This window comes from Tetrahymena thermophila (genome assembly GCF_000189635.1).
Source record: "Tetrahymena thermophila SB210 genomic scaffold scf_8254803, whole genome shotgun sequence".
In the NCBI taxonomy this organism is placed as follows: Eukaryota; Ciliophora; class Oligohymenophorea; order Hymenostomatida; family Tetrahymenidae; genus Tetrahymena; species Tetrahymena thermophila.
In genome coordinates, this window is record NW_002476559.1 from 2,040,405 (window position 1) to 2,050,611 (window position 10,207).

At 23.3% G+C, this 10,207-nt stretch overlaps 5 protein-coding genes across 5 annotated transcripts; 2 read left to right on the plus strand and 3 right to left on the minus strand. All coding sequences in view use genetic code 6, as the record gives it.

Moving 5' to 3' along the window:
• Nucleotides 1-214: 214 nt before the first annotated feature.
• TTHERM_000023979 (hypothetical protein) lies at nucleotides 215-673 on the minus strand (the record flags this gene model as incomplete). Its single annotated transcript, XM_012795720.1, has 1 exon — nucleotides 215-673. The coding sequence occupies one exon, from the start codon at nucleotides 671-673 to the stop codon at nucleotides 215-217; it is 459 nt and encodes a 152-aa protein (XP_012651174.1).
• Nucleotides 674-2,389: 1,716 nt separating this feature from the next.
• TTHERM_00023980 (GTP-binding nuclear protein Ran-1) lies at nucleotides 2,390-3,832 on the minus strand (the record flags this gene model as incomplete). Its single annotated transcript, XM_001008484.2, has 3 exons — nucleotides 2,390-2,825; nucleotides 3,408-3,640; nucleotides 3,824-3,832. The coding sequence occupies 3 exons, from the start codon at nucleotides 3,830-3,832 to the stop codon at nucleotides 2,390-2,392; spliced, it is 678 nt and encodes a 225-aa protein (XP_001008484.2).
• Nucleotides 3,833-4,110: 278 nt separating this feature from the next.
• On the plus strand, nucleotides 4,111-4,636 carry TTHERM_000023989 (hypothetical protein; the record flags this gene model as incomplete). Its single annotated transcript, XM_012795721.1, has 3 exons — nucleotides 4,111-4,200; nucleotides 4,250-4,286; nucleotides 4,452-4,636. The coding sequence occupies 3 exons, from the start codon at nucleotides 4,111-4,113 to the stop codon at nucleotides 4,634-4,636; spliced, it is 312 nt and encodes a 103-aa protein (XP_012651175.1).
• Nucleotides 4,637-5,627: 991 nt separating this feature from the next.
• TTHERM_00023990 (splicing factor protein) lies at nucleotides 5,628-8,149 on the minus strand (the record flags this gene model as incomplete). Its single annotated transcript, XM_001008485.2, has 7 exons — nucleotides 7,916-8,149; nucleotides 7,156-7,383; nucleotides 6,414-6,510; nucleotides 6,273-6,356; nucleotides 6,069-6,177; nucleotides 5,734-5,990; nucleotides 5,628-5,671 (listed from the first exon to the last, which is right to left on the minus strand). Exons 1-7 carry the CDS (start codon nucleotides 8,072-8,074, stop codon nucleotides 5,628-5,630), a joined length of 978 nt encoding a protein of 325 aa, XP_001008485.1. The 5' UTR covers nucleotides 8,075-8,149.
• Nucleotides 8,150-8,543: 394 nt separating this feature from the next.
• On the plus strand, nucleotides 8,544-9,314 carry TTHERM_00024000 (STATa protein, putative; the record flags this gene model as incomplete). The annotated part of the gene is made up of 1 exon (XM_001008486.2): nucleotides 8,544-9,314. The coding sequence occupies exon 1, from the start codon at nucleotides 8,610-8,612 to the stop codon at nucleotides 9,312-9,314; it is 705 nt and encodes a 234-aa protein (XP_001008486.1). The 5' UTR covers nucleotides 8,544-8,609.
• Nucleotides 9,315-10,207: the final 893 nt, after the last annotated feature.

The following is a 10,207-nucleotide window of genomic DNA, read 5'->3' on the forward strand; positions in this document are numbered from 1 at the left end:
GAAATGAAACAAACATATTAAATTCAATTAAACATCTCATGAAGGAGAAGAATATGATGAATTTATACAATTTGCATGAATATTTTTTGTTATATATGTAGAATAATGAGATAAGAAATATCTAAATCTATGATCAGGAGAGTGTAGTTGCGTCACATTTTATCAGACGTCGTGAGACTCTAAATATCATCATTAAGATTTAGTATTTGCTTTCTCATTAAACAAAAACAAGTAGAGCGATCGAACATGAAACTCGCACTCTAACTTGAATTTCTTTTAAAAGAAAACTAAGTGGAGAACTAATTACTTTTTAAGTACTAACTAACTACATTTTTTGAAAAGTAGAAAGTTTTTTTGTTCTTTGTTAAAATTCATATTAGGAGATGAGTAAGTACTAGAGCACTGTCGCTTACTTCTTAAAGAAAGAAAGATAGATCACGAGCGAGTGCAAGTAGATACTCAATAGAATTTTTTTCAAGTCATCGAGGTTTGTTTTAATATCTGAAAGAAATTTGCTTGAATTTTAATTTCTTCTGTTTTTTAAAAACTTTTTCCTCTTTTTTTTTTAATTTTGGATTAATTATTATTTATTTTTCTGAAAACTAGCGATGGAGCCGAGGATTTAAAGAAAATGTTCTACTAAATTTGAGAAAAAATATATTTAGCCCAACATCAGAATATAAAAATTCTTTCAAGTGCTTATGACTTTAGTTTAAAAAAAATAATATAATAGCATTAACTTCTTCAATTAAAAAAGTAGAATTGATATAATTAAAGATGATTATATTAAAATATATATAATTGTTGGGTAATACTAGTTATGTTACTAGCTGCATGATGAATTTGACTCATGGGACAAAAATAATCCAAACCTTCTAAGAAAATAAACTTTCTGAAAAATGGAATCAATATATATATATATATTGTTGTTTTTTTATTAGTAGAAATAAAATTGAATAATTATTCTTATTTAAAAAATTTGGCAGAAAAAATAGAAAAAAACATGAAGTCCAGTAGAATTAATGAGCTTATTATTATAGATAGGCTCAAAATAAATATAAAGAAAAAATAGCTATTTAATTGAAGCAAAAATAAATTTTTATTTAGTACAAAAAAGATATCTTTTGATTGCTCAATATGCCTCTATTTCTAATTTCTCATTAAATCAAGATAAAAGAAAATATAAAAAGCAAAGAAAATGAAAATTTAATAAGGATTAATTAGAAATTATCATTTAAAATTTACAATTATGCCATCTTCATATATACTATAAACAAACAAACAAAATACTATTTATTTATTTAATTAGTTATTTATTTAGTTGATAATTATCAATCAAACAATCAAATAAAATTAAATAGAATTTTTAAATTTTAGTAATCTAATTATTTATGGTCAATTCAATTAATTAATTAAAACTTTCTATAAAATAATCTATATCATAGATTTATATTTAAAAATGTTTTCTATTGTTAATTAATTAAGCTTATTAATTAGACTTTGAGGTTTGGAATGATTAAATAGAAACTAAATCGAAATTCTTAGAATATGTATCAAAATTAATTTAATTCACTAAAGCGGTTTGCTGCCAAAGATAATTATAATTTCTTTACTTTTTTCAAAAATAAATAGTTTGGCGAATCATTCTATTTTTATTTAAATGCCTTCTTAAATTAATTTAAAAATAATTAATACTAAAGGATTCTAAAAAATAAATAAATAAATAAACAAATAAATAAATTTTGGGATACAGTTCGGGAATTATTTGACTTTTTAAATTTCTAAAATAAAGAAAAATAGAAGGTATACATAAAATAAAGTTATTCTAATCTAAGAAATAATCAAAAAATATCTTTTAATTTGTTAGATTTTTGATTTTTTGTTGTAGATACTCACTATTAAATTTCCAATTTTATTTGATTTATTTGCTATTTGTTTGTTTTTTTGTTTGTTTGTTTGTTTATTTGTTAGATTGATTTCTTGCTTTCTTTCTTTCTTGCTTGCTTTTTGTTAATTACAACCAACCTAAAAAAGCTGTTTGCTCTTTTTTTGTTTGGCTTTTTTTATTGATTTATTCATATCTTAGGTTTTTCAAGACTTTCTTATTGACAATCTTAAAAATATTGAGATGCATTTTTTAATTTTAAAGAACATGTAAAATGGAAAGAAGAAAGGGAGGAAGGAAGGAGATGGATGAAAGACTAAAAAAGCATGATTAATACGCAATTAAAACATGAATTTAGAACATATAATTTTTAATCAATATTGAATTTTATATGATAATATAGAGCTTTAAATTAAAATGCTTGAGGATTTGTATAACATGAAATTTTTTAGAGATGTTTAAATGAAGATATAGTGTGTTAAGGCAGAAGACAAATTAGCTTTCTCAGTTGAATTCATCATCTTCATCATCAGGAAGGACACCTTGTTGGGCGAGGTTCATAGCTTCAGCTTGTTCCATTTCCAATTGCTTGATTTGATCTTCAGTCATGACGTGTTCAGTATCAGGAGCAACAAGAGCGATACCTTCGACGAGGTTAAGGGTGGGATCACCGGTGAGCTTTCTGAGGATCCAGAGGAAGGGCTTTTCGTATTAATAGTTAGATTTAGCAGAGACATCATAATATTAGAGGGATCTCTTTCTGTGGAAAGTGATTTGTCTAGCCTTGACCTTTCTGTCCTTAGAGTCAACCTTGTTACCGACCAAAACGATGGGAATATTTTCGCAGATTCTGGTCAAATCCTTGTGCCACTTAGGAATATTTTTATAAGTAATTCTGGAGGTGACATCGAACATCATGATAGCGGCGTTGGCACCAATGCTATTGTTAAAAATAAATTCATTAGAAATTCGTTAAATAGATTGATTTAAGCATTTTTAAATGAAAAAAGAGTCTCAACGAACAAAGAACTGACTGACTGATTGATTGACTGATTGACAGACTGAGTTTGTTTTTAAATTTTCTTTTTAAATTAAATTGCGTCGCTAAATAAATCACCACAAAAGATTGGGTTTTCGCTAGCTAAATCTTCTCTAAATGCATCCTACTTTCTTTATAATTTCTTATAATGTAAGAAGCTATGGCTTAATCAATGTAGATGGTCTCTGCTATTCCTTTTATACCATTTAATAATCATCTTTCTATTTCTTGTTGCTTATTTTTAGCAATCAACTCTTGCTTTGTAGCTTGATAACATAAACAAAATAGATAGAAAGAAAGAATGACTCACATTCCTATTTATATGTTATGAACAAACACAGAGCCTAAAGGAATATTTATAGTAAGAGCTAGTTAGACTTGTAAGCAATTATTCAGCAAACAAACTTGTTAATCAGTCAGTCAGTCAATCAATTAGTCCAAATGATAAAAATTTTATGATAAGTGTTTGAAAAAAATTATTACTAGTAACCTTCACGGAGACCACCGAGCTTTTCTTAACCAGCAGTATCCCAAATGTTGAATCTGATGGGACCCTTAGTGGTGTATAAGACCATGTTGGAAACATTGACACCTTGGGTGGCAATATATCTCTTTTCGAATTCACCAGTTTGATGTCTAGTGACGAAAGTAGTCTTACCGACACCACCATCACCAACTAAGACGAGCTTGAATTCAGCAACAACGTTTTACTTGTTCTATTATTTTAAAATTGTAAAAGTTAGTTTAGCAATAAGGTATTAGCAAACAATCAATCCTCTCTGGCTTAGGAAAGAGATCAACAAACAATCATGATAGGTTCATAGACTATGTGTCCATCATCCAAGAAAACTGAAGATCAGTTCCTGAGCCAGAAAGAAAGAATAAAAAATACTATTTACATCAACCATTTTTGGAAAGTTTTCTCTTTTTTTTTTGGTTTTTAATTTTTTAACTCTTTTATTTTTAATATTGTTTTTGATGTTTCACACTGTACTTATATAGAGTTTAATTCCTTTGTTTTTGTACCCCAAGCTAAAAAAGAAAAAATATAAAAATAAATATATGTAATTCTTATCCAGCTACATCAATTAATTATTCAGCTTATCATCTATATATTTTCTTCTCATTTTTGTTTGATTATTCATTCATTAAATTAATTAATTAGCTTGCTAGTTATTTAGTTTGAATGTTAGTTAGTTAGTTAGTTAATTTCTTTGTTAGAGACTCGGCTAAAAAAACAAAAAAAACAAACAAACACTCTTTCAAATCAAAGAAAGTACTACTTAATATTTTTTCATTGTTAATTGTTTTTATTATAAATTTAGAAGTACCCGCACTAAATAATAAATTCTCGCGCACTTCGTAAATTTCAAGCTAAATTATTCAATGATTCTTTCTTTCTTATTTTTATAATTTGTTTCTATCATTTTGTCTTTACTAATTAGATAGAGCTAGACATACCCTATTATAATCAGATTATTTTTTATAATACGTACATATTAAAAACTCTCTTTTAAAATTTATTAGTGAAGTTGGAGTAAGAGAACAAAAAGTTAATATAGAGCTAATTATTTTCAACCAGAGTAATTATAATTTTCAAGCACAACTATAGACACGCAATTATCTTTTGTTAATTTATCAGAAAAAAAACTCATAAAAATTCTTTCAAACTGTCTCTCTCAAATTAAATTGATTAATTTATTGAAATTTGATAAATTAGTCAAATTTAAATTCACATCGAGTTATTAAAAGCGCTTAATTATCTATCTATTAAGGCTAATTTTTGGTCTAGTAAATTGTAATAAATTTAAGGTAAGTACAAAAACACATCAAATCGAATCAAATTTAATTCTACCTATATTTTAGTTAGTAAGGCAGGCTTGCATGTTAATTGTGATATTTTAAATGAAATTATTATTTTGTACCTTTATTTTTCAATTTAATTCAAAATAAATAAATTCTATTCACAAACCACACAATTCAATAATTATTTACTCAAATTCAAAAAATTTTTAAATCAATAAAACTCAATGTAAGCAAGCAAGCATGCTGTAAAAATAATTTAAAAATTCATCTATATTAAAATTTTGATATACAAATTAAATTCTTGATTTGAATTTACTTTTAAAGTTCACCTATCCACTTACTTACTAAATAAAAGATTTTAAACTTTAAATTCAGGTGTCTCCAATATTTAGATTGTATTAAATATAAAGAGAAAATTATGATAGATTAATTAATTAATTTTTTGAAAAATTATTTATGCATTTTTATGACTACCTCAAAAATAATTTGATGTCTCTATCAATTCTGATTTTTCTATAAAATGACTAAGAAAAAATTGTTTACAAACAAAAAAAATAGTTGACTTATTTTGAGTTTTCCAACAAAGAAAATACGAACACAATCAATATTAGAAGCAAACACAGAAAGAAGCACACTATCTTATTTTGGATTGATTTATAATTTATATGGAAAGAAGAATTTAATCATTTTTGCAAAATAAATAGGCTCTATATATATATTTGTTATAATTTTCTAGCTATCTACTATACATAACTTGATTAAAAGAAAGCTAGCAAGAAACATTTCCATAATTATTTTACACTTATCTTATAAACAATGAACGATATATTTATTTATTTATTTATTTATTTATTTTTTAAGATTGTTCTATACAACTTTATTTCCATTTTTGTAGTCTCAATTAAGTCTTGGGGGTATTGGCAAGTTTGGCATGTTTGGAGCTATTTATTTATTCAAAAAAAATTTATATTTGTTAAATAGCTAAATAATTTCATTTTATTACGCATAAAACCTGGAGGAGGAGGCATGTACTAACCTGGAGGAAGAGGAGGCATACCCATAGGAGGAGGGGGCATATTTGGAGGAAGAGGAGGATAACCAGGGGGCATTTATTGAGGCATATACATTGGAGGAGGAGGCATGTTAGGTGGCATATTTGGGGGCATGTTATAACCTGGCATAGGAGGAGCAAAGTTAGGAGGTTAAGCATATGCATTTTGAGGAACAATAGGATTAGGCTATATTAATCCTTCTGCCATACTATTTGTTTAAAAATAAAAAAATTTATTTTAATCTTTAAAAATTAAAAATCTAAATTATGATATATTTTTTATTTACGGAATCGATGATCTATTGATACCCTTGTTGCTTGGGACAAGAGGGGCAGGTGCGTTCATACCCATACCTGACTACAAAGGTTGAGGTCTGTTTGCAGCAAGAAGTCTTTCTATTAAATTAAAATTTGGTTGTTAAAAAACTCATTAAATTAAGAAGCAATTGCAAAAAAGTTTTTTAAAATTAAATGTATTTAGTTAATTTTACCTGCAGCAGAACCATGTCTTTCTCCTTTAGAGTCTTTCTTAAAGGCATATTAAACACTAATTTTTTAACTTCCATAATATTAACCTAATTAAAAATTTTAAAGTTTATAAATATTCACAGTATAAAATCAGATTTATTTACCGTTCATTGCAGATATAGCATTATCAGAGGATTCGAAATTATCATAAGAAATAAAAGCATACCCTTTAGATTAGTTATTGTCAGAATCACGAACAATCTTTTTATCAAATAAAAATTATTTTCATTAAAATGTTGATTATTTTTAATAAAAATTATTTCTCTAATAAAATAAAATAAATAAATATTTCTTGATTTCCTCTAAAGTATAGAAAGTTAGATATTCATGAATTTTTTTCGTTCATAAATATTAACTATTTTAATATTTCAATCAAACAGATAATTTTATTCTTGTCATTTTAAATTTGTTTATATTTTTATTAGTATTAAGGTAAGTTCAACATAAGTAATTGTTGTGTTTATAAAAATGATTTAAGTAAAATTTAATATTATTTTATTGGTAAGAGTGTGAATTATTCAAAGAATTTCAACTTGATTTTATTTAAATCATCTTTTATGGCAAGTAAATTGCTTTTGAGACTATTTAAAAATTTAGATATTATTGCTTTAAATTTAGAATTAATTATTTTATTCCTACTCCTCAAATGAAAATAAAGGCATGTGCAAAAATCATTTTATATTTAATTTCTAGTGTCAAATTTTTGCTTTTTATTTTTCTGATTGAAATTTTTTTAGCTATTTGCTAAGCAATCTTTTAGAGAAGAATTATACAGCTTGATGATTTTAGATTTTTGATAAAAATAGTAACTTAGTGTCTTATTTATATATTTGAATTATTTATTACTCTACGGCCAATGATGAGACCAAAAGTAGAAAATGTTTCCTATAACTACATCTCTGTAACTGAAGGATCTAAATTTCCAATAAATATATTAGCACCAACTTCCTAGGTTCTTTTATCTTAGGATGCTTTGTTTACTTTTATAGGTTTTCCATACAACTTAATTAAATGCAAAATTTTGATAGCATAATCTGCATCTTCTTCTGTTTTATATTCAACGAATCCATAACCCTTTTAAAAAAAATAAAATAATTGTTAATTTGATTTATATAAAAATATTTGATTAATATATCTATTATTTTTTATTTATTTTCAATTTTAGCATTGCATAACATAATTAGATTTCAATTTAATTTATATAAGAAACAGCGTCTATTCGATAATTTTTAAAATAACTTTTTAAATAAAAGCAAAATCTAAAATTGAAAATGAAAATGCTGATATTATGATAGCTAAAATTATATTTTATATTCTTAATAGGCTTTCTTTAAAGTGTTTATTTTTTATAGAATTGTAAATATTCCTTGAATTCAATTATGCATTTTTGAAGCTTGAACTAATTTCTAACAAAAGTTTAAATAAATGATATCATTTCTATCTTAAATTATCTTAATTATTGATGGTTTCTTAACTTTTCATTATACTTTAACATGCTAAAATAATAATTATTGAATGCTTTTAAGTTTATTTTATAAATTTTGCTTGAATTTAAAAGTTTCAATGACATTTTAAGCTAATAAAAATTAAATATATCTGCAATTACCTAATGCTCTCCAGTGATTTTATCTCTAGGTAAATGTACGTTGATTACTATACCGCATTAAGAAAATAATTCCCATAAAACTTCTTAAGTGACTTTCTAATCTAAACCACCTACATAGAGAGTGGCATCAGAATTTCTTTCTGATATATTAAAATTCATCTTTAAATTAAATATAAGTAAGTGACTAAGATAAATTAATATTATATTGCTACTTATTTAATTAATTAAATAATATGTTTGTTTTTGCAAAGATATCTTAATAAATTAAATAATTAATTAATAAGTAATTCAATCTTTTTTTAAGATATTTGCAAAATTTAAATCGCAAATAAACACCAAGCGCTTTAATATGCAAACAACCTAAACATTTTAAATAATTTACATGAAATGATAACTTAAAATTGTATTTTTTTTTTTGATACTTTACACAAATATTTGTTAAAGCTTTTTAATTTATAAAAAAAATTTTTTATTATTTATAAAATATTTTTGTAAAATATAAAATAAATTGCTTAAGAATTAATTATGGTTACTTCTAACATTAATGCTAGATTTATTTTATTTTTTATATAAATAAATCCTAAATTCTCCTTAGAAAATTTATTTGTTAGTTTGATAAATTCTTTGTAAATTATAAGATTAGATATTAACAAAAATTAGTAGGTTCTGGTAGAAACTTTTTATTAATAAATAAATGAACTAATAGGATTTAAAAAATAATTTTTCACAAGCTGCTAAAATGCTAGCAAATTTATTTAACTCGGCAAACTAGCAGTACAAAGAGGCGTATGCAAAAGGACAGAAAGATATGATAAATGAAATAGTATAGTTTTGCTTGTAAGAAAACAATAATTTAAAGACTATTGAGTTGTAGAAATTAGAGGTTTTTCTACAGGATAAACTGAATAAAATATAAGAAAAATAGAATTAACAACAATAAATTTTAGAATAAATAGGAAGATAATCTAATATTTAAGTCTAATAATCAATAAACAATCCTCTCCATTTAAATTAACAAAAGTTTGAGTTATAAAATAACATTTAAATGACCTAAAATGTTAATACAAATTAGTAGAATGGTTAAATTTCTTTTAATAGTTTTAACCTTTAAGGAGCTTTTAATGTGAATAATAATTAAAATATTTAGTAGAATACTTAGCAATAATAATTTGTTCCTAATGTATAACATAATTAAAATTAGATTTAATAAAATTTAAATACCTTAAATTATGAAAATAATAATAATCAATAAATATAGTAGCAGTCAAATAATTTTACAAGTGACTAGAATTAAGAAGAAAATAGTTACTTACAAAATAGAAGAATATTTCAGATAAAAGGATATAAAATTTAAAATAATAATTAAAATAATTCTATGAATGAAGAGCAAAATTAATGAGTGAATAAATAAATCAAAGTATTGTTCAGATTTTTCTTTCTTTTTTCTTTCATTATTATAGTAAATCCATCCTAAAAATATTAGTAAATTTTCATTTAAAATATTTAGATTCTTTTTAATAAACCACTTTAAAATAAATAAATAAATAATTCAATTATGTAGAAATAAATTAATTTTATTTAAAATTGTATTATATTTAGAAATCTATTGGTTCATTCATACTCAAATAAATTATATGAAAAATTATTAGCAAATAGCTTAATAATTTATACATTCAATATTCTTAAAAATTACATAATTAATTAATATATATTGCAGAAATATCTTAATTATTGCTTATCTCAAAAAACAATTTTTGTTGATTAATAAATCTTGCTTGAATGGTATATATATTTTCATTTTATTTTGAGAAAAATTATCATCTTCTAAAAAATTTATATAATATTTATCAATATAAATTTAGATGATTGATTGATATTCTAATTCATATTTTTCTTCATTTAGTTATTTGATAATTATTATATAAAATTTAACAAAAAAATAAGATATAGTTAAGTTTTATAATATCAAGGAATAATAAAAAAATTAAATATTTATTTTTAATACTTACTAAAACAAAATCATCATTTTTTATTTTAAAAAATCTTAAAAAATAAAATAAATTACCTCCAATTTATAAAATTTAAAAGAATGAATCAGTCAGTATTTATTATCTATCTTTAAATTAATAATTTAATTTTTTGTACATATAAAAATTATGAATTAATTTTTCTCACAAATTCTGCTTAAGAGGAATTAAGAAATACCCTTTTAATTAATAATAAATCAAAAAAAAAGAATCTGATTATTAAATAAAAAAAAGAGTATGATATAGAAAGCTATTACTTTTACCA